Genomic DNA, 24,286 nt, shown 5'->3' on the forward strand with positions numbered 1-24,286 from the left:
CTTTGCAATTAATTGCAATTCATCTGATCACTCTTCATAACATTCTGGAGAATATGCAAATTGCCATCATACAAACTGAGGCAGCAGACTGTGAAAATGTATATTTGTGTCATTCTCAAAACTTTTGGCCACAACTGTACAGCAACACCTCCCCCATAAGCATTTCTGTCTCTTCTATAGATGTTATATCCTTGTATTGCTACTGCTGTATCATCAAATTAATTATATAAGTGAGTCTCAGAAATTGCTAATATATTAATGTTATCTGATGTCAGCAAGTTATTGATTTCATTAACCTTATTTCTAAGGCCACACCAATTAATATGGTCTATTTTCAGCCCTTTCCTGGGTAGCTTATCAGAGATAGACATAATACTGAAAAGAGCAAACAAAGCAAGAGAAAAAAATATACATTCAGCAGACCACTATCAGTCTGGGTCTGTCACCTGGGACGGTGGTGGGTTTCCAGTCCTGTGGGCGCGCTACTCCTCAATCTTCCTGTGGTCCAGTTTTAATTTCTCAGAGATCATTTCACTCACTTTGTCCTCAGAGTCCAGCCAGGTCTCATGTGGAGATTCTGCAATTCCGTCCACAACCATGTTGTTCCGCCTTGATTGTCCCTCGAGGTTATCTTGGATTCACACACAGAACTTGCCGCTCTCCTGTTTCAACACATCGAGCTGACCGTGGGAGAACTGCAAACTGTTCTTCAGGTCCTGAACCTCTCTGGTCAGGTTGTCCATTTTTTTATTAGCTGAATCCATCAGTATTTGGACAAAACACTTGAAGGTATTTTCTTGTTGTAACAACTGCTTGTAGAACTCTTTTTTTTCATTTAAAAGATCCTTCACGTGTGATACAGACAGAGCAGGTCACAGGAAAGATTGAAAACAACAAACAGCAGGGATCTAGACAGCCACAAACCCGGGACAATAGTAGGGTCATAGACCCCTACACTAATTATCTTTGATCCTCAGACAAAGTGAGTTTTCACTATTCTACAGACCTAACTTGCTTACCACTTTTTCCATGTAGCTTATTCCTTCACAGACTCCATGAAATGATGACCTCTTCCTTAATATTTAGTCACAATATTAATTTTGTTTATGGTTTCCTAGAATCAAGGGGTAGCTCAACTAACCCCACTTCCCCTACTGTAGGAAACGGCTTGTGAAATTCACCTTACTCTACAGGTTGGAAGGCAAGGTTACTGGTTGTTGATCTGTGTGGAATGGCCGTACAGAGATGCTACCAAGCGACTAGCACTTTGGGATGAGGGAAATGCATGTGTGGGAGTAAAGTGACTGAAATAGGTAATGTCTCTCTCACACCCACAACTGTTGTTTAGAGGCACACGACACCCTGTCATCACAGATAATCTGTGTAGCGCCTGACATGAAGCAACAGAGAGGTATGAAAAGTGACACTATTGAGTTAGAACTAGAATATAGGACTTTCCTGGAGACACCATGAGCCAATGTCTTTTCTGAGAGTGGTGTGATGTACTGGCTAGTTGACAAAACTCATATACTGCTAAATCAATCAAAGGATTTACTGCTGACTATGACATTTATAAGTCTTGCGTCATCAACCTGGAGGTTTTTCACAGGTTATATTTCCAGAATTTCTCATGAAACAGATTTTCTTCTAATCTACTCTAATCATAAATGTTACTTATTTCATCTACCATTGTGGTACATATGAAACAATGTAAGAATCAATACACAAATGACTTGGCTACCTATTAAGCCTCGATTGAGCAGAACTGCAGCTAGATGCATTTCTTATGTTTTTAATCAGCTAATGATTTTAAAAATTCTAACTTACAAACCAGTCAGGAATGTGTTTGCAAATTAAGTGAAGTGAACTAGCTATCAGTTCAGTTGCCATCTTGAGTCCCTATAAACATATTGAAAAACATATTTGCTACATTTGTCATTGGCTGGCTAGCAAGTTCACCAGGATTTAAAAATATTCCAGGCCTTCATAATTTAAACATTCCTGAATTCACAATTAGTCAGTTTAGTTGTTCATCTAAAGAGCTGATAAACTCATTTGGATGAGATTTCTTGCTAGCCAGCTAGCAACGAACATTAGATCATTGTGTAAATTGTTAGCTGGATAGCTAGCTTGGCTAGTGGGCTGATAAAAGAAAACATGGCGTTGTATGTTCAAATGATTGAATAAAAAAAACGTAATAATAAAGGAATTTGTTGAATATTTTAAAATAATTTTGTTAGCACAAACATTATACTCACATTTGACAAAGTTATTCCATATGCTCTCTGTTAAATGTTCTCTGAAGCGGGGACTTTTGTCAGCCATTCATTTCTTCTTCCTCCTCTTCTTCTTTCTGGCGGTACACGCAAACAAACTTTGAATGTGCGAGATGAAAATAAAAAGATCCCAAAATGCTAAATATATTCATAATACTAACTAAAATAAACAAAACAACCTACTTTGCAAAAAAGTATAATCAGATTCTGCCATTTATGAATATCCTACATGGCGAAAGACACATTGGAAGCGGACTTCAAAATCGCCCTTCAAAATGCACCTTATTCTCTTTAGTCCTGCCTTGAAATGTGGCCACAAAAAGGCAGCATCCTTGTCGATTTGGGACAAGGCCTTTGTCTGAATTTCACATGAAACAGATTATCTACTCTATTCATAATGTTACTTTAATTTAGCATTACGATAGCATGAAACACAAATGTCCAAAATGTTTTGATGATTTATTCAGCAAATATTATAAAAACCAAGGTACGTGAAAGACTGATTAGAGATCCTTTCAAGATGGCAAAGGTAAATGTTACAGAGAAGTATCAGAAGTGACAACGTGGTTACCCATTCAATGTAGAGAAGAATGCGGAATAGAAATATGACATACTCCTTGTCAGTCAATGTTAAAGTGATATCTTCGAGGAGACCGGTTATGAAAATGCTGTGCACAGATTGCATTATTGCGATTTAAAACAAAATACAGTACGTAGTGCATATATGTTCATTGTGTTGAGTACCCGTTTTTGCTGAATATGCCCTTGAAGAAAACATAACATTTTGGGGTTTCTACATTCAATACAGGAGCATTTGCAGCCATTCAGTGGTTTGGAATGCAGCCAGATAATTTAAAGACACTTGAGAGAAAGTATAGTTGGGTCTTCTGAACCCCTTCCCTTTGAAATTTCATTGCACAATATGACACAAACGAGTGGCACTGACACTACCACAATACAACAGAACACAGCTAATAATCATATGCATATCCACATAACCTAAATGAGACAATGGTTAACCTTTCAAAAACAAAAAAAGTACAGTACAAAAGCAGCAACACAAACACATTTAAATGACATAACCCAGAGCCAAAACTAGACGTTAACTTGACAAGCACAAAAAACAACACAAAATACAAGTGATTCAGTCTCACTCAACAAATTAAAAAAAGACATGACTTTGGCTCCGTCATCATACAACAGCAGATGACCTCTCCTATTGCATTTTATTCTATATGTTCTGGAGTGCATTGACAAGTCTGGAGTGGCTTATCCTTAACATTTACATTTAAGTCATTTAGCAGACGCTCTTATCCAGAGCGACTTACAAATTGGAAAGTTCATACATATTCATCCTGGTCCCCCCGTGGGGAATGAACCCACAACCCTGGCGTTGCAAGCGCCATGCTCTACCAACTGAGCCACACGGGACCATCCCTATTAACCTTGATATGATCTGGCAGCACAACACACTGTACACAGGTTGATGTGTCAGAGCAGTCGATTCCTCTTACCTGCAGGCTGATTGCTAGGTTCAACTGTACTTAGTCTGCTCTATAGACTCGCAGGCTACATACAATGGACCAAATCCAAAAAAAGAGTGACCTCATTAGCTTTCCTTCAGATGACTTATGTACAGTGAGCTTCAAAAGTATTGGGACAGTGAAATGTTTTGTTGCTTTGGCTCTGTACTCCAACACTTTGGATTTGAAATGGTACAATAACTAAGAGGTTGAACTGCAGCTTTAATTTGAGTGGATTTTCATCCATATCGGGTGAACATTTTAGAAATTACAGGACTTTTATACATAAGTTAAGTATTTTGTCCCATATTCATAGCACGCAATGACTACATTAAGCTTGTGACTACGAATTTGTTGGATGCATTTGATGTTTGTTTTGGTCGTGTTTCAGATTATTTTGTGCCCAATAGAAATTAATGATAAATAATGTAGTGTGTCATGCTAACCTCTCACCATTACAATAACATGGGAGATTAAACTGTGTCTGTAACTTACAAATAATTAGTAAATAACTGCAAATTGACTGCAAGAAGCCCAAACTGATATAATATTTGACTGAAACATAATAATTTCAAACCTTGCTTCCATTTGTATACAATCACATATCTCTCTATTATTTGTTGGAATACTTTGGAACAGATGTCTAAAAATGTTATCACTTGGAGCTCCTTTGCTGGCGTTTTTACTGCCTTTTATGTCTAACAATAAAAAAATGATTTGCTCAGAAAATTTGTGACGGCAAATAAATTCACGGGCCGCCAGTCGGGGAAGCCTGCTCTACTGGCATATCAAAGTTCCCGAGTGGGGTTTCTTCTACTCTCTGTAGCTCAGTGGGTAGAGTATGGAGCTTGCAATGCCTGGATAGTGAGTTAGATTCCCGGGACCACCCATATGTAAAATGTATGCACACATGAATAAGTTGCTTTGGATAAAAGCATCTGGTAAATGGCATATATATTAACGTCAGCTCCAGGTAACACAGAGACAAATACAAAACTGGGTCAATATGTAGTTACAATGATGGCTAAATCCCACTCGAAAATGTGTATGTTTGTGTGTGGGCCAAGCATCTGTATGTGTAGCCCATCATCCCTCACCTGTACCGCCCTCTCCCCTCCCCCTCTGCCCACTCACCCTGCCAGAGAAGAGTCCAGCATTGGTAAACAACAGTGTTCGGGAAGCTACTCTAAAAATATAGTTTACCAAGCTACCAATTACTTCACACTGCAATGAGTTAAACTACACTAAAGCTACCCTTAAGAAAAATATAGTTCACTTAACTTCTCTTGGGTAGGGGGCAGCATTCGGAATTTTGGATGAAAAGCATGCCCAAATTAAACTGCCAGCTACTCATCCCCAGAAGATAAGATATGAATATTATTGGTAGATTTGGATAGAAAACACTCTGAAGTTTCTAAAACTGTTTGAATCATGTCAGTGGGTATAACAGAACTTATTTAGCAGGTGAAACCCCGAGGACAAACCATTCAGATTTTTTTGTTGTTGAGGTCACTGTCTTTTCAATGGTTTTCATTGGGAAAACAGATTTCTAAGGGACCTTCTTGCAGTTCCTACCTCTTCCACTGGATGTCAACAGTCTTTAGAAATTGGTTGAGGTTATTCCTTTGTGTAATGAAGAAGTACGGCCATCTTGAAGGAGGGTCACTTGAAGTGTCCTGTTTGTTAGAAGCGTGTGAACAGAAAGCTAGCTACAGTTGGTTTTAATCCTGTATTGAACACAGATCATCCCGTCTTCAATTTGATTGATTATTTACGTAAAAAAATACCTAAAGTTGTATTACAAAAGTAGTTTGACATTTTTTGGCGAAGTTTACACGTAACCTTTGAGATATTTTGTAGTCAAGTTTCACAATTTGGAACCAGTGTTTTTCTGGATCAAACACGCCAAATAAATGGACATTTTGGATATATATCGACGGAATTAATCGAACAAAAGGACCATTTGTGATGTTTATGGGACATATTGGAGTGCCAACAACAGAAGCTCGTCAAAGGTAAGGCCTGAATTATATTTTTATTTCTGTGTTTTGTGTCGCGCCTGCAGGGTTGAAATATGCTTCTCTCTCTTTGTTTACAATGGTGCTATCCTCAGATAATAGCATTGTTTGCTTTCGCCGAAAAGCCTATTTGAATTCTGTTGGCTGGACATGTTGGCTGGATTCACAACCAGTGTAGCTTTAATTTGGTATCTTTCATGTGTGATTTAATGAAAGTTAGATTTTTATAGTACATTTTATAGTAATTAATTTGAATTTGGCGCTCTGCATTTTCTCTGGCTTTTGGCCAAGTGAGACAGTAGCGTCCCGCCTAAACTCAGATTTTTGGATATAAATATGAACTTTACCAAACAAAACATACATGTATTGTGTAACGTGAAGTCCTATGAGTGTCATCCGATAAAGATCAAAGGTTAGTGATTAATTTTATCTCTTTTTGTTATTCCTCTCTTTGGCTGGAAAAATGTCTGTCTTTTTCATAATCGTTTGGTGTGCTTTCGTCGTAAAACCTTTTTGAAATTGGACACTTTGGCTGGATTTACAACAAGTATATCTTTAAAATGGTGTAAAATATTTGTATGTTTGAGGAATTTAAATTATGGGATTTCTGTTGTTTTGAATTTGGCGCCCTGCAGTTTCACTGGCTGTTGACAAGGTGGGACGCTACCGTCACACATACCCTAGTGAGGTTAACTAAAGTTACTTTGAAAAAGTACTTCACTACATCCACACTACTAGATGAAAAAATCTTAAAATGCCATAGACTACACTTTGGGGTGATATGCAACCAGAAGGTGTAAATTTGCCTATTTAACACAAAAAATATGTTTCAAGTGAGATTTACGCAGGTCTGATGCTTTGTAAAAGAAATGAAATGATTGCATACAGCACATATATTTTATTTTTGCAAAAGAACTAGTGTGTAATTCCAGTAGTTATCTACATCCCTACATAGCAAAACAAGTAATTAACTACTGAAAACACTACCAAGATTTGAATTTAGTTAAACTACCACCAACCTACTGCAAAATGTAGTTAAATCACTAGTTGAACTACATGTAGTTCACTACTCCGGGGCGGGCAGTGAATGAGCACTGATTATTAACCCTCACCTAATCTTGCGCTGATTAGAGGGAGAAAAGAGAAAGACAGACAAATCCAGACAGACTACCATGATACACAGCAAACACATTAGCACAGATAAAATACTCACACTAATGAGCTCATATTCTCTCATACATTACGCCAGGGTATTATTACAGTTTGTCAGGAATTTTCAATGTCAAGAGTTATTTTTGTTGGTGAAGGTTTGCCATTTTCTCTTATGCATGCTAACCATTCTTTTTTATACCACAGTCCAACATTTTTCAAGAATGTTAAATGTTCCAAAAAGTGAACTGAGAGAACAAAGTATGGCATTCGGCAATTTTCACCAGCAAGGTCTCTTTATGCTCCACGTTTATCATTAGCATCACTTGACATTAATGGAGTGAGTGAGATGCCTTGTACTGACTGTATTGCACACCTGTCCAGCAGGGGGCAGGAGTGGGAGCAATGTTTACAGTAGCAGTGGTACAGTACAGAAATGGTTTTGGTTCCAAAACTTTTGTTGCCACATGGCCAAACTAAGGCTTTTTTTGGAGTTTTGTTGTGACCCAGAAAGTTGTGTAGCTAATATCTTCTTTCTCTCCAGAACCCAGTCTTGAGCCACAACTTCCAATGAGTTAACCACAAAACAGACCCACCATTTAGGGAAACACATTACGAGGTCCCAACTCAGTCATCGGGTATGGGCGTATTACAGTTTCCATGGTAGATATACACTGGCCCCTCACAGCGGTAATAGAGCTGGAACACGTCCCCGTATCCATGCTCCCTCCACCAGGTACACAGCTGGCGGTTCCAGCCACAGGCCAACTGGTGGAACAGCCCTGGGTGTTCCATGCCGATCATGCTGAAGAAGTCCTGGTCTCCCAGGTGGCCCCTGAAGTGGTACTGGTCAGCCAGCTGGGCCACGTTTCTGGGCTCCAGGAGTTGGTTGTAGAGGGCCGAGGTCCGCATGGCCCCTAGGTCCAGCAGCATCACTCCACTGTTGAAGCCCGGCAAGCCGTCGGGAGGAGGCTCCCCCACACGGGACTGAGGGTTCTCCTTACGGTACTGCCAGAAGGTGTGTCTGGAGGGGAAAGAGTTAAGGGGAAGTTCAGAGAAAGAACCAAGAGGTTGTTCCATAAAGCAGGATGTTCACAACAATGCAGATAGAGAAGTAGTGTAAAGATGTGATTACCTAGTTGTGGATTAGTTGGGATAAAAGAAACAGATCATTAGTGCCTAATGATGTCAAATTGACACCAAAAAGTATGACACAATCGCACCTGCACTTTAAGTCAACTAAAATATTCAAATTTATAGACCTCAGTCTCCTCAAAGATATCGTTTTGAGTGAGAAGAACAAAGACTGTTTTCTAATGCTACACACCACCATACTGCTATATGCTGAAAGCCTAGACAAAGAATCCTATCATGCATTTCTTCATGACCCATCCGAAGAGGGGGAAACACCGCCCTGCACCATCGGGCCTCTTCCAGAGTGGACAGCACAATCCTCACCCCCCCCCCCCCATGATAACAGGACAAGATCCCAATCAGAAGAAACCAACCAAAAAAGTTCAGTAAGACAGCTATGCAGAATTGGCACGAAGAATAGAGCACCCTGCTGCAGCCGAGCTAAACCAGGGAAGGCATCTATTCTTTGTTATTATCAGAAATATAATTATTAGAAATAAAACCTCTTACCATTATGAGTTCAGTTTTAGATAAGCTACCCAGGAAAGGGTTCAAGTTAGCTCATATAAATTTTTGTAGCCTCAGAAACAAAGTTCATGAGATGAGTAATTTGCTAATATTAGAAAATATTAATACATTCACCATTTCTGAGACTTACTTAGACAACACATTTGATATGGCAGTAAGAATACAAGGATATACTGTAACATCTATTGAAAAGACAGGAATTTCTACAGGGGAAGTGTTGCTATGTACACTACCGGTCAAAAGTTTTTCTTTATTTGTACTATTTACTACACTGTAGAATAATATTGAAGACATCAAAACTATTAAATAACACATATGGAATCATATAGTAACCAAAAAAGTGTTAAACAAATCAAAATATATTTTATATTTGAGATTCTTCAAATAACCACACTTTGCCTTGATGAGAGCTTTGCACACTCTTGGCATTCTTTCAACCAGCTTCATTAGATAGTCACCTGGAATGCATTTCAATTAACAGGTGTGCCTTCTTAATGCGTTTGAGCCAATCAGTTGTGTTGTGACAAGGTGGGGGGGTATACAGAGGATAGCCCTATTTGGTAAAAGACCAAGTCCATATTATGGCAAGAACAGCTCAAATAAGCAAAGAGAAACGACAGTCCATCATTACTTTAAGACATGAAGTGAATCCGGAAAATGTCAAGAACTTTGAAAGTTTCTTCAAGTGCAGTCGCAAAAACCATGAAGCGCTATGATGAAACTGGCTCTCATGAGGACCGCCAAAGGAATGGAACACCCAGAGTTACCTCTGCTGCAGAGGATGAGTTCAGTGGAGTTACCAGCCTCAGAAATTGCAGCCCAAATAAATGCTTCACAGAGTTCAAGTAACAGACGCCTCTCAACATCAACTGTGAATCAGACCATGGTCGAATTTCTGCAAAGAAACCACTACTAAAGGACACCAAAAAGAAGACCAGCTTGCTTGGGCCAAGAAACACGAGCAATGGACATTAGACCGGTGGAAATTTGGCCTTTGGTCTGGAGTCCAAATTGGAGATTTTTGGTTCTAACCGCCGTGTCTTTGTGAGACACGGTGTTGGTGAATTGATGATCTCCGCATGTGTATTTCCCACCGTAAAGCATGGAGGAGGAGGTGTTATGGTGTGGGGGTGCTTTGCTAATGACACTGTCTGTGAGTTATTTAGAATTCAAGGCATACTTAACCAGCATGGCTACCACAGCATTCTGCAGCGATACGCCATCCCATCTGGTTTGGGCTTAGTGGGACTATCATTTGTTTTTCAACAGGACAATGACCCAACACACCTCCAGGCTGTGTAAGGGATATTTTACTAAGAAAGAGATTGATGGAGTGCTGCATCAGATGACCTGGCTTCCCCAATCCCCCGACCTCAACCAAACTGAAATGGTTTGGGATGAGTCAGTACGCAGAGTGAAGGAAAAGCAGACAACAAGTGCTCAGCATATGTGGGACCTCTTTCAAGACTGTTGGAAAAGAATACCAGGTGAAGCTGGTTGAGAGAATGCCAAGAGTTTGCAAAACTGTCATCAAGGCAAAGGATGGCTATTTGAAGCTTCTCTAATATAAAATTGATTTGATTTGTTAAACACTTTTTTGGTTACTAATTCATAGTTTTGATGTCTTCACTATTATTCTACAATGTAGAAAATAGTAAAAATAAATAAAAACCCTTGAATGAGTAGGTGTTCTAAAACCTTTGACCGGTAGTGTAAATATGTATATATATACACAGTACCAGTCAAAAGTTTGGACACACCAACTCATTGTAACGGTCGTCGGATGAAGAAGGATCGGACCAAAGCGCAACGTGGTAAGTGTTCATGATATTTATTTAAACTGAACACTGAGAACAAAATAACAAAATGGAACAACACAAAACAGTTCTGTCTGGTGCAGACACAAAACAGAAAACAACTACCCACCAAAACACAGGTGGGAAAAAGCTGCCTAAGTATGATTCTCAATCAGAGACAACGATAGACAGCTGCCTCTGATTGAGAACCACACCCGGCCAAACACAAAGAAATACAAAACATAGAAAATGAACATAGAATGCCCACCCAAATCACACCCTGACCAAACCAAAATAGAGACATAAAAAGCTCTCTACGGTCAGGGCGTGACACTCATTCCAGAGTTTTTCTTTATTTTTACTATTTTCTACATTGTATAATAATATTGAAGACATCAAAACTATGAAATAACACATATGGAATCATTTAGTAACCAAAAAAGTGTTCAACAATTCAAAATATATTTGAGATTTTAGATTTTTCAAAGTAATCACCTTTTGCCTTGATGACAGCTTTGCTTTGTTGAAGCACCTTTGGCAGCAGTTACAGCCTCAAATCTTCTTGGGTATGACGCTACAAGCTTGGCACACCTGTATTTGGGGAGTTTCTCCCATTCTTCTATGCAGATTCTCTCAAGCTCTGTCAGGTTGGATGGGGAGTGTTGCTGCACAGTTATTTTCGGGTTGAAGTCCGGGCTCTGGCTTGGTCACTCAAGAATATTCAGAGACTTGCCCCGAAGCCACTCCTGCATTGTCTTGACTGTGTGCTTAGGGTCATTGTCCTGTTGGAAGGTGAACCATCGCCCCAGTCTGAGGTCCTGAGCGCTCTGGAGAAGGTTTTCATCAAGGATCTCTCTGTACTTTGCTCCTTTCATCTTTCCCTTAATCCTGATTTGTCTCCCAATCCCTGCCACTGAAAAACATCCCCACAGCATGATGCTGCGGTTTCCTCCAGACGTGATGCTTGGCATTCAGCCCAAAGAGTTCAATCTTGGTTTCATCAGACCAGAGAATTTTGTTTCTCATAGTCAGACTCTTTAGGTGCCTTTTGGTAAACTTCAAGCGGGCTGTCATGTGCCTTTTTACTGAGGAGTGGCTTCCGTCTGGTCACTCTACCATAAAGGTCACCTCCCTGACCAAGGCCCTTCTCCCCCAATTTCTCAGTTTGGTCGGGCGGCCAGCTCTAGGAAGAGTCTTGTTGGCTTCAAACTTCTTCCATTTACTAATGATGGAGGCCACTGTATTCTTGGGGACCTTCAATGCTGCAGAAATGTTTTGGTACCCTTTCCCAAATCTGTACCGAACCAATCCTGTCTCGGAGCTCTATGGACAATTCCTTCAACCTCATAGCTTGGTTTTTGCTCTGACATGCACTGTCAACTGTGGGACCTTATTTTGCCAGATGTGTGTCTTTCCAAATCATGTCCAATCAATTGAATTTACCACAGGTGGACTCCAATGAAGTCGCAGAAACATCTCAAGGATGATCAATGGAAACAGGATGCACCTGAGCTCAATTTCGAGTGTCATAGCAAAGGGTCTGAATACTTATGAAAATAAGGTATTTCTGTTTTTAATTTTTAATAAATGTGTAGGAATTTCTAAAAACCTGTTTTCACTTTGTCATTGGGTATTGTGTGTTTAGATTGCTTCTTACTGTGACTAACGCCTTTAACAGTACCCAGATTATCACTTAACCAACTAGAGTACACCAATAGTGTTGGATCTGTTACTTCCACTTGTATTGATCATATCTTCACAAATGCTCTACAGTTTTGCTCATAAGCAATATCAGTTCCCATTGGCTATAGTGACCATAACATTGTGGCATTAACAAGGAAAGCCAAAGTACAAAAAGGCAGGGCCTAAAGTTATTTATAAGAGATCATACAAAATATTTCTCAGCTCTCTTTTGCTGAAGATGTAAACAAAGTATATGTTGGTCTATTGTGTATAAGGAGGAAAATCCAGATGCAGTACTTGGACTATTTGTCAAATTATTGTTGCCAATTGTTGATAAACATGCACCTGTGAGAACTGTTAGCGCCCCCTGGATCGATGATGAATTTAATAATTGTGTGGTTCAAAGAAATTTAGCAAAAAAGGTGGCAAACAAGTCAGGCTGCTCAGTTGATTGGTTGACATACTGTCAATTGAAAAATGTTGTGACTAAACTTAAAAAAACAAAGAAGAAATTATATTACCAAAACAAGATAAATGACAAAAAACTATGGGAAAAAAATGTAAATGATATTATGAGCAGAAAACAACTAAATTCCTCTCCATCGTGCATTGAAGTTGATGGGTCATTTATAACAAAACAGTATAGCCAATCATTTCAATGACTCTTTCATCTTTTATTTAACTAGGCAAGTCCATTAGGAACAAATTCTTATTTCCAATGACGGCCTACACCGGCCAAACCCGGACAACCCTGGGCCAATTGTCCGCCGCCCTACGGGACTCCCAATCACGGCCGGTTTTGATACAGCCTGGATTCGAACCAGGGTGTCTGTAGTGACGCCTCTTGCACTGAGATGCAGTGACTTAGACCACTGATAAGCCACCAGGTATAGACAACCTAGATGGGAAACTTTAACCAAAGCCTAAAGGAGTGTGTGTGTCCACAGGTGTGGAAGGAAGCTAAAGTAATTCCACTACCTAAAAATAGTAAAGCACTCTTTGCTGGCTCTAACAGCCGCCCAATCAGTTTGCTGCCTGTTTTTAGTAAACTGATGGAGAAAATAGTGTTGAACAAATACGATGCATTTTTCAAAGAATAAGTTAACTACTGATTTCAGCATGGATATGGGAAGGGAAGGGCACTCAACTCGTACTGCACTGACTCAGATGACTGATTGACAACAACAAAAAAGGATTACAGCCTTTGATGTTATTGATCATTATTTAATTTTTTAACTCACTTGTTATGGCTTTACATCACTTGCCATCACATGGTTGGAGAGTTACTTATCCAGTAGAACTAAGAGAGTATTCTTCAATGAAAGCTTCTCTAACATCAGATATATACAGTGCGGTATCCCTCAGGGCAGTTGCCTTGGGGCATTACTGTTCTGTATTTTTACAAATGATTTGCCACTTGTCTTAAAAGAAGATAAAATGACTATGTATGCTGATGACTGCACACTCTACACATCAGCACCTACATCCAATGAGCTTACTGAGACTCTTAGCAAGGAGTTACAGTCAGTGTCTGAATGGGTAATTAACAATAAACTGGTCTTAAATACATCTAAAACCAAAAGCATTGTATTTGGTTCAAAGCATTCTCTTAGACCTAAACCTCAACTGGAGTTGTGCATAAAGAGTGTGACCATTGAACAAGTTGAAGAAGCTGAACTCTGAGGAGTAGCATTGGATGGTCAGTTATCATGGTCAAGTCATATTGACAAAGTTGTTGTGAAGATGGGAATAGGTACAGTATGCCTGTTATAAAAAGATGCTCAGAATTTTTTGATGCAGAGATCAAAGATCAACTGTACTAGTTGTTCAGGCTCTGAGCTTGTCCCATCTTGATTACTGACAGGTAATATGGTCAGGTGCAGCAAAAAAAGACCTAGCAAAGCTCCAGCTGCCGCAAAACAAAGAAGCACACCTTGCCCTTAACAGCACTCACAGAACTAACATCAACAACATGCATGATAGTCTTTCATGGTTGAGGGTAGAGGAGAAATGTACTTCTTATTTTCTAGTCTTAAGAAACATTTGTGTATTGAAAATACTTAACTACTTGTATAATCTATACTGAACAAAAATAGAAATGCAACAATTTCAATGATTTTACTGAGTTAAAGTTCATATAAGGATATCAGTCAATTGAAATAAATAAATTAGGCCGTAATCTATGGATTTTACATGACTGGGAATACAGATATGCATCTACTGGTCACAGAAAACCAGTCAGTATCGGGTGTAACCACCATTTGCCTCATGCAGAGTCACATGGGAACTGGAAACCGCTGTCGTACAAGTCGATCCAGAGCCTCAGTATCTCGTCACGATTTGTTCATTCAAATTGCCATTGATAAAATGCTATTGTGTTTGTTGACCGTAGCTTATGCCTGCCCCCCATACCATAACCCCACCGAGACCATGGGGCACTCTGTTCACAGCGTTGACGTCAGCAAACCGCTCACCCACACGACGCCATACACGAGGTCTGTGGTTTTGAGGCTGGTTGGACATACGGCCAAATTCTCTAAAACGGCGTTGAAGGCGGCTTATGGTAGACAAATTAACATTCAATTCTCTGGCAACAGCTCTGGTGGACATTCTTGCAGTCAGCATGCCAACTGCACGCTCCCTCAAAACTTGAGACATCTGTGGCATTGTGTTGTGTGACAAAACTGCACATTTTAGAGTGGCCTTTTATTGTCCTTAGCACAAGGTGCACCTGTGTAATGATCTTGCTGTTTAATCAGCTTCTTGGTATGCCACACCTGCCAAGGTGGATGGATTATCCTGGCAAAGGAGAAATGCTCACTTACAGTACAGGGATGTAAACAAATTTGTGCACAAAATGTTATCGAAATAAGCTTTTCGTGTGTATGGAAAATTTCGGGGATCTTTTATTTCAGCTCATGAAAACAACACCTTAAATGTTGCGTTTATATTTTTGTTTAGTGTATACGCATACACTTCAAACAGACATACATACCCAACAAGACACACCACTATGGGTTTCTTCACGGTACCCAAACAAAAAACAGATGTGACCCGTTTCAAGAAGCTAGGTGTATGTCGCAAGTTAGTGATGTGCGGGTTGACTCATAACCCGCAGTCTCTGCGGTTAAATCCGCGGGGCGGACGGGATTAGGGTCATTAAATATTGTGTGGCTGAAGGGCGCGTGGGTGGGCGGGCAGGTTAAATAAATAGAAACAATACCTTAAATAGTCCATAAATGTGTAATTATTGTGCAATTTATATAGTCTATATTGAGGTTTTTCTTTCATTACTTTAGGCTATCTGGTATTAGTGCATAAAGCTAAGCTTCAGTGCTTAACTGTACATGTACCGAATTGCCTACACAGCCAATCGCCAAATAATGCTTTTGGGAACGGGCAGAAAAAGATATCAATCCACGGAGGCAAAATGGACATTGTCGAAGTTTAATTCAATAAGACAAAAGCTGCAAAAGGAGAGTTGAAAATAAAGAGAAAGGGGGGCCAGAAAAGTAATGTGTCACGTCCTGACCATAGAGAGCCCTTGTTTCTCTATGGTGTAGGAGGTAAGGGCGTGACTAGGGGGTATTCTGGTTTAATATTTCTATGTTGTGTTCTAGTTTATGTTTCCTATGTTGGTGTTTTGTATGATTCCCAATTAGAGGCAGCTGGTATTCGTTGTCTCTAATTGGGGATCATATTTAAGTAAATATTTTTCCCACCTGTGTTTGTGGGATATAATTTTGTGTTTGTGCATGTGCACCACGTAGTTGTTTGTTTATTTGATTTATTGTTTTGGCTTATGTTTCACTTTTGGAATAAATATGTGGAACTCAATATCCCCTGCGCCTTGGTCCCGTTCTTACGACAACCGTGACAGAATATCCCACCAACAAAGGACCAAGCAGCGTGAAAATGAGGTAAGGAACTTTTGGACTTGGGAGGACACGAGACCCTTCTTTGGCGGGAGTCTCCAAGGAGCATGGAAGGACAGCAACGACACCGGGGACCACGGCCACAGAAACCCCAATATTTTTTGGGGGGGGGGGGGGGGGGCACATGGAGCTGGCGGTCGAGCAGCGGAGAGTGCCAGAGCCTGTTTGGGAGTCGGAGGAGGAATTTGATGAAAGATTCCGGAGAGAGGTGGTAGCGATGAGAATGCTGCCGTACAGGCGTGCTGAAGAGCGTGACACCAGTCCGGTGCCACCTGTGCCGGATCCACGCATCAGGCCTCCAGTGCGCCTCCCCAGTCTGGTACGTCCTGTGCCCGCTCCCCGCACTCTCCCTGAAGTGCGTGTCACCAGTCCGGTGCAACCTGTACCGGCCCCACGCATCAGGCCTTCAGTGCGCCTTCCCAGTCCGGTACGTCCTGTGCTTCCTCCTCGCACTCGCCCTGAAGTGCGTGTCACCAGTCCGGTGCCACCTGTACTGGCTCCACGCACTCGGCCTCCAGTGCTCATTCACAGTCCAGAGCTTCCTGCGACGGTCCCCAGTCCGGAGCTTCTGGCGACAGTTCACGGTCCGGAACCTCCAGCGACGGTCCACGGTCCGGAACCTCCTGCGGCGGTCCACGGTCCGGAACCTCTTTCGACGGTCCACGGTCCGGAACCTCCAGCGACGGTCCACGGTCCGGAACCTCCTTCGACGGTCCACGATCCGGAACCTCCAGCGGCGGTCCACGGTCCGGAACCTCCAGCGGCGGTCCACGGTCCGGAACCTCCAGCGACGGTCCACGGTCCGGAACCTCCAGCGAGGGTCAACGGGCAGGAGCCTTCCTCTGCGCCGGTGCCCAGTCCAGGCACGGCGATCAGCCCAGCTCCAAGGCAGGAGCCTTCCTCTGCACCGGTGCCCAGTCCAGGCACGGCGGCCAGCCCAGTTCCAGGGCAGGAGCCTTTCTCTGCGCCGGTGCCTAGTCCAGGCACGGTGTCCAGTCCAGCTCCAGGGCAGGAGACTTCCTCAGCACCGGTGCCCAGTCCGGGTACTGTGTCCAGTCCAGCTCCAAGGCGGGAGCCTTCCTCTGCACCGGTGCCCAGTCCAGGCACGGCGGCCAGCCCAGCTCCATGGCCGGAGCCATCCTCTGCGCCGGTGCCCAGTCCAGGCACGGCGTTCAGCCCGGCGCCATGGTCGGGTTCGGGGGGGGGCTACGACCCACACCGGAGCCGCCACTGACACTAGTCACCCCCCCTAACCCTCCCATTTGGTTTCAGGTTTTGCAGGGGGGAGGTACTGTCACGTCCTGACCATAGAGAGCCCTTGTTTCTCTATGGTGTATGAGGTCAGGGCGTGACTAGGGGGTATTCTGGTTTAATATTTCTATGTTGTGTTCTAGTTTATGTTTCCTATGTTGGTGTTGTGTATGATTCCCAATTAGAGGCAGCTGGTATTCGTTGTCTCTAATTGGGGATCATATTTAAGTAGATATTTTTCCCACCTGGGTTTGTGGGATATTATTTTGTGTTTGTGCATGTGCACCACGTAGTCACGTTCCGTTTCTCGTTTATTTGATTTAATGTTTTGGCTTATGTTTCACTTTTGGAATAAATATGTGGAACTCAATATCCGCTGCGCCTTGGTCCCGTTCTTACGATAACCGTGACATCATGTTTGGAAAATATTTGGTGAAGTGGTAAAAGAGGATGATAGCAGTGCAGCCTATGTTATGTGGGATGATTGTGAGGCATTATACAAATTTGACAGTCACAAGACGGGACTTCAAATAGGCCTTTAGCATGTCAAGGGAACTGTAGCCTACTGTTTAGATGTGATGGATTCTGTTAAAATGTAAAATGTTTCAAGTTAAACTGTAGTTTATTTGTATCCTGTTTAGTGAATGATTACTGTGATTATTAATGGAGTTTAGGCCATGAAACTGTGTGTATACTAATTTAGAAAGGTTGACCTAATCAGATAAGAGGAAATTGCCTAGGATCAGAGAGCAGGGTCAGGCCCAGAACAGAAGATGGACAGGGTGTGATTCTGACATCTAGCTAAAACAAAGAGAGGACCATGGACATTCCACAGGGTAGAGATGGGGAAACTCATTGGGGTCATAAAATGTATAGCTGGGGAGGTGACACCTACAAGGGAAGAGTATAAAATGCGTTGTGAACTTCCTAAAATGTATTCACTCAGCTGACTGTATCCTTGGTATTAAACGCTTGAAACTTCTCAATTCCTAATTGCAAAGAGGTTGCAATAGCATTTTTCTTTTTAACAGATGGGTTAAATGAAAACTGAAATCTGAACGACTAACCAGAATAACCTACTGTCTTTTGGCAAACTCAAGTCTTCGGATAACACTAGTCCTGTGTGTATCAACACCCCTGTGTTGAGAGAAAATGTCTGAGTTTTCCAGTTGTTGCTCGCAGTTTGAGCAAGAAAACACACTGATTCGATAAATTGAACGAAGTGCTGCACATAGCGTATATATGAATGGCCAACATTTATCAACTTTCACAGTGAATGCTTTTGTTTACACGTTTTGTGCGAATGAATTGAACATTGCCAAATTCATCATAAATTCATCATATATTGTGCCTATTTAATGCAACCCTAGCTGTTAGTAGATCCGAAAGCAGCATATAACTGAGTTACACGTTTGGAACAAGTTCACTTTCTCATCCATAGCCTAAAAACGTATATAAAGTGCAAATTAGCTGTTAAGCTCACATCTGAATGCTGGGGTGGATTTAGAATGTCTTCTACTGCGGATCGCTAAAATATTCTAATGATTATGATCACACTTCCTCAACTCAAATATTATGGCAACATTATACCAAAGATGATTTGGTTTAGAAACTTGGGAACCAAACTCGAGTTCAGTGTAGCCTGTTATCACCTGGACTCATTTAAGTATCTTCACACCTAGAAAAGAACCTCCAGGATTCAGTCATAACTGTCAATTTATTTAAAAATATAAAACAATAACTAATTATAGAGGGCCGTTTGGAAAAAAAACTTAGCCCGTCCGAATTGTTCTTTGGAATAAAGGACATTCTAGGGTAATAAATACATAATCAACGTTCTCTAGTAATACTAGTCCCGTGCGAATAGACATAGCCTTAATAATAACTCTCACAGAATTAAGCATTTCTTGCAATAAAATGATACACCAAATGTAGACTAAATTTGGACTTGAGAAACAGGGTGCAGGCAAAACCAAATCCTGCACCCAATCAAAAGATCATTCTGCAGTCCATGGTCTTTGACTGTAGCCTATAGCACATTTTCTATATTTGCGGGTTAAGGTTGGGTGAGTGCCTCAGATTTTCACTTTATCACATATAGTCGTCACTACTTCACAGGTGAGGCATTTGAACATATTTAAAAAATATATATTTTAATTGCGTTGTTTGGCATAAATACATTCTGGAACATGTGACCTTTCATGTGCCTTAATAACAAACACGTATGCCATCTGTAAATACAAATACATTTGTTAAATTACGAGCCTAGTTGGTTTAGCCATGGAAAAAGCCAGGAACCTTCCCCGCTAACCATGATTGGCTGAGATAATGGATGGGCTAGACATGCTGAGAGAGGAGTTTCGGACTGGTCTGCCATGTAGCATGCTAGTCTATAACATGAGCTGCTCAGTATGTGTAGATAATCCTTGCTACCACTGATTTTTTGAAAGATAACATTAGCCAGGGAGAACTGCAAAAGTGTTGTTACTGCTCTCAACAACATTGTTGCCCTGAATTTAGCAGGCGCTATCAACAAAGATCAGTGGGAAAAAGTTTTGATGGACTACTTCCTGAACATGGTCAGTGTGAACTGGAGTGACTTGGGCCAAACAAGAAGTAATATTAGCTACTTACAAACAAAACAGAAAATACACGCTGCCGTGAAGCGTTCTTCCATGTATTTGGGTAAGAGTCTAGTTAAATTTTGAGATATTATACTTTTCAAAGTAATTTTCATTGCAAGTTAAATTGTACTGTAAACTAGCTAGCAAACGTTAGCTTGCTGGCTCGCTATCTAACGTTACGTGTATGATCTGTGTAGTAATATTACTAGTATCTCAGAAAGACATTTGCATTGCTAGTTATAGCCTAATGTTAGCTAGCTAGCTAACATTGAACCTAGTTGGTTAACTTTAGCTACCTGCTGATTCATTGTACAGCATTTCATGCATGGTGGCTAGCAATGACAATCTGTTTGTACTGTAGCTATGGTTTAGGATTATGGTTCATTTAGCTAGCTAGCTACATGTCTTAACAAAAGACTCCACTTCGCCAGATGATTACATGACCCATCAGGTGTGTCTGGGGGTGATTACGGCCATCTATTGTATTTCATGAACATGTTTACATATCTAGACAATAGTGACCCATCCACTTAGGTAGATGTGGCTGGGGGGGTTATAGCATTTCTTTCACATGACCCATCTATTTAGACAAGTGTATCTGGGTAAGCATCATCTAATAATTATTAAATATTTATATCTGGACACTTTCTATTTTTGATATAGCTACTATGCAAATAACTATTTCACTGTACTGTTTAAACCTCCTGTATCCTGTGCATGTCACAAATAAACTTAGCTTTTATTTGATATAGTGTGTGTTTATCAGAGACTAATGTGAAGAACAACATGACCTGCACCAAAATCAGATTAGGATATAGGCCAAGGACTAGATAACGTGTATTTTTACCTGGAGATTTTCCTTATTGTAGGCTACTACTTTCACCCATTTTAGTCTTGAAATCGTTGGTTGTTTACTCCACTACTCTGTCAGCACATGGCCTCACATGTGAATCCTTTAAGAGATGGGTGGGGCTAAGGCTTAAGAGAGTGTGAACGATGCTGAATAGGTGTAGACAAAGAAGGGCTCTACACTATGTGTCCCAAAACTTTCAAGGGCCATTTTCTCAAAAATGGTTCATCAACTTTCAAAGCATTACTTTCCCATTGTTCCTCAACTGCAGTGTATGATATATAATTTAGTAGCTCTGAGTCGCCACTTTTTTTCAATATAAAAACCACAATTTCAAATTTTGCAGACTGCAGATGTGGCCAGGGCAATAAATTGCAATGTCCGTACTGTGAGCGTACTAAGACAGCGCTACAGGGAGACAAGACGGAGAGCTGATCGTCCTCGCAGTGGCAGACCACGTGTAACAACACCTGCACAGGATCGGTACATCCGAACATCACACCTGTGGGACAGGTACAGGATGGCAACAACAACTGCCCGAGTTACACCAGGAATGCACAATCCCTCCATCAGTGCTCAGACTGTTCGCAATTGGCTGAGAGAGGCAGGACTGAGGGCTTGTAGGCCTGTTATAAGGCAGGTCCTCTCCAGACATCACCGGCAACAACGTCGCCTATGGGCACAAACCCACCGTTGCTGGACCAGACAGGACTGTCAAAAAGTGCTCTTCACTGACGAGTCGCGGTTTTGTCTCACCAGGGGAGATGGTCGGATTCGCGTTTATCGTCAAAGGAATGAGCGTTACACCAAGGCCTGTACTCTGGAGCGGGATCGATTTGGAGGTGGAGGGTCCATCATGGTCTGGGGTGGTGTGTCACAGCTTCATCGGACTGAGCTTGTTGTCACTGCAGGCAATCTCAACACTGTGTGTGTTACAGGGAAGACATCCTCCTCCCTCATGTGGTACCCTTCCTGCAGGCTCATCCTGACATGACCCTCCAGCATGACAATGCCACCATCCATACTGCTCGTTCTGTGCGTGATTTCCTGCAAGACAGGAATGTCAGTGTTCTGCCATGGCCAGCGAAGAGTCGGAGGGTGAGGGCTAGGGCCATTCCCCCCAGAAATGTCCGGGAACTTGCAGGTGCTTTGGTGGAAGAGTGAGGTAACATCTCACAGCAAGAACTGGCAAATCTGGTGCATCCATGAGGAGGAGATGCACTGCAGTACTTAATGCAGCTAGTGGCCACACCAGATACTGACTGTTACTTTTGATTTTGACCCCCCCTTTGTTCAGGGACACATTATTCCATTTCTGTTAGTCACATGTCTGTGGAACTTGTTCAGTTTATGTCTCAGTTGTTGAATCTCGTTATGTTCATACAAATATTTACACATGTTAAGTTTGCTGAAAATGAAAGCAGTTGACAGTGAGAGGACGCTTCTTTTTTTGCTGAATTTATATGTATACAGTGGGGAGAACAAGTATTTGATACACTGCCGATTTTGCAGGTTTTCCTACTTACAAAGCATGTAGAGGTCTGTAATTTTTATCATAGGTACACTTCAACTGTGAGAGACGGAATCTAAAACAAAAATCCAGAAAATCACATTGTAGGATTTTTAAGTAATTAATTTGCATTTTATTGCATGACATAAGTATTTGATCACCTACCGACCAGTAAGAATTCCGGCTCTCACAGACCTGTTAGTTTTTCTTTAAGAAGCCCACCTGTTCTCCACTCATTACCTGTATTAACTGCACCTGTTTGAGCTCGTTACCTGTATAAAAGACACCTGTCCACACACTCAATCAAACAGACTCCAACCTCTCCACAATAGCCAAGACCAGAGAGATGTGTAAGGACATCAGGGGTAAATTGTAGACCTGCACAAGGCTGGGATGGGCTACAGGACAATAGGCAAGCAGCTTGGTGAGAAGGCAACAACTGTTGGCGCAATTATTCGAAAATGGAAGAAGTTCAAGATGACGGTCAATCACCCTCGGTCTGGGGCTCCATGCAAGATCTCACCTCGTGGGGCATCAATGATCATGAGGAAGGTGAGGGATCAGCCCAGAACTACACGGCAGGACCTGGTCAATGACCTGAAGAGAGCTGGGATCACAGTCTCAAAGAAAACCATTAGTAACACACTACGCCGTCATGGATTAAAATCCTGCAGTGCACGCAAGGTCCCCTTGCTCAAGCCAGCGCATGTCCAGGCCCGTCTGAAGTTTGCCAATGACCCTCTGGATGATCCAGAGGAGGAGTGGGAGAAGGTCATGTGGTCTGATGAGACAAAAATTGAGCTTTTTGGTCTAAACTCCACTCGCCGTGTTTGGAGGAAGAAGAAGGATGAGTACAACCCCAAGAACACCATCCCAACCGTGAAGCATGGAGGTGGAAACATCATTCTTTGGGGATGCTTTTCTGCAAAGGGGACAGGACGACTGCACCGTATTGAGGGGAGGATGTATGGGGCCATGTATCGCGAGATCTTGGCCAACAACCTCCTTCCCTCAGTAAGAGCATTGAAGATGGGTCGTGGCTGGGTCTTCCAGCATGACAACGACCCGAAACACACAGCCAGGGCAACTAAGGAGTGGCTCCGTAAGAAGCATCTCAAGGTCCTGGAGTGGCCTAGCCAGTCTCCAGACCTGAACCCAATAGAAAATCTTTGGAGGGAGCTGAAAGTCCGTATTGCCCAGCGACAGCCCCGAAACCTGAAGGATCTGGAGAAGGTCTGTATGGAGGAGTGGGCCAAAATCCCTGCTGCAGTGTGTGCAAACCTGGTCAAGAACTACAGGAAACGTATGATCTCTGTAATTGCAAACAAAGGTTTCTGTACCAAATATTAAGTTCTGCTTTTCTGATGTATCAAATACTTATGACATGCAATAAAATGCAAATTAATTACTTAAAAATCATACAATGTGATTTTATGGATTTTTGTTTTAGATTCCGTCTCCCACAGTTGAAGTGTACCTATGATAAAAATTACAGACCTCTACATGCTTTGTAAGTAGGAAAACTTGCAAAATCGGCAGTGTATCAAATACTTGTTCTCCCCACTGTATATGAATTGTGTAAATAGCATTTTTGTTGTCTCTTGATATCTTTCCAATATGTTTGTATTTTTATTTGAATGTAATACTTTATCTTATGTTGTTCTTGTCTATAAGTGTTCTGTACTTCGTCATGTATTTGTACGTTTTATGTGGACCCCAGAAAGAGTAGCTGACGCATGTGCAGTTTTAAACACAGAGATGAATAGAATACAGCTTAGCAGCAGGACAAGAGAAACTGTAAGAGCCATGTAAGAGTTGGTTTTTCAGTGGAGTGTAATGTTCTAGAACATGGCAGATAGAGTGTAGGGGTCTAAAGGTCAAACGGTCATCTGTTGAGCAGGATAAAACAATCATGTCTGTTCTACGTAACAGCAGCCTATATATCTATCTGCAAGCTACTGAACATTCCATAATTTTTGGGGTAAAAAGGCCCATGCTAAAAAAGCCTC

At 41.6% G+C, this 24,286-nt stretch overlaps 1 protein-coding gene across 1 annotated transcript in view; it reads right to left on the reverse strand.

Annotated features, from left to right (window-relative positions):
• Positions 1-2,721: 2,721 nt before the first annotated feature.
• LOC139539634 (xyloside xylosyltransferase 1-like) overlaps positions 2,722-24,286 on the reverse strand; it is a 94,794-nt gene continuing 73,229 nt past the window's right edge. Inside the window, exon 5 of the mRNA XM_071342753.1 lies at positions 2,722-7,990. Coding sequence (XP_071198854.1) covers positions 7,594-7,990 — 397 coding nt within the window. The 3' untranslated portion in view covers positions 2,722-7,593. The remainder of the gene's footprint in view (positions 7,991-24,286) is intronic.

The sequence above is a fragment of the Salvelinus alpinus genome, chromosome 15, assembly GCF_045679555.1.
Source record: "Salvelinus alpinus chromosome 15, SLU_Salpinus.1, whole genome shotgun sequence".
Classification (NCBI taxonomy): domain Eukaryota; kingdom Metazoa; phylum Chordata; class Actinopteri; order Salmoniformes; family Salmonidae; genus Salvelinus; species Salvelinus alpinus.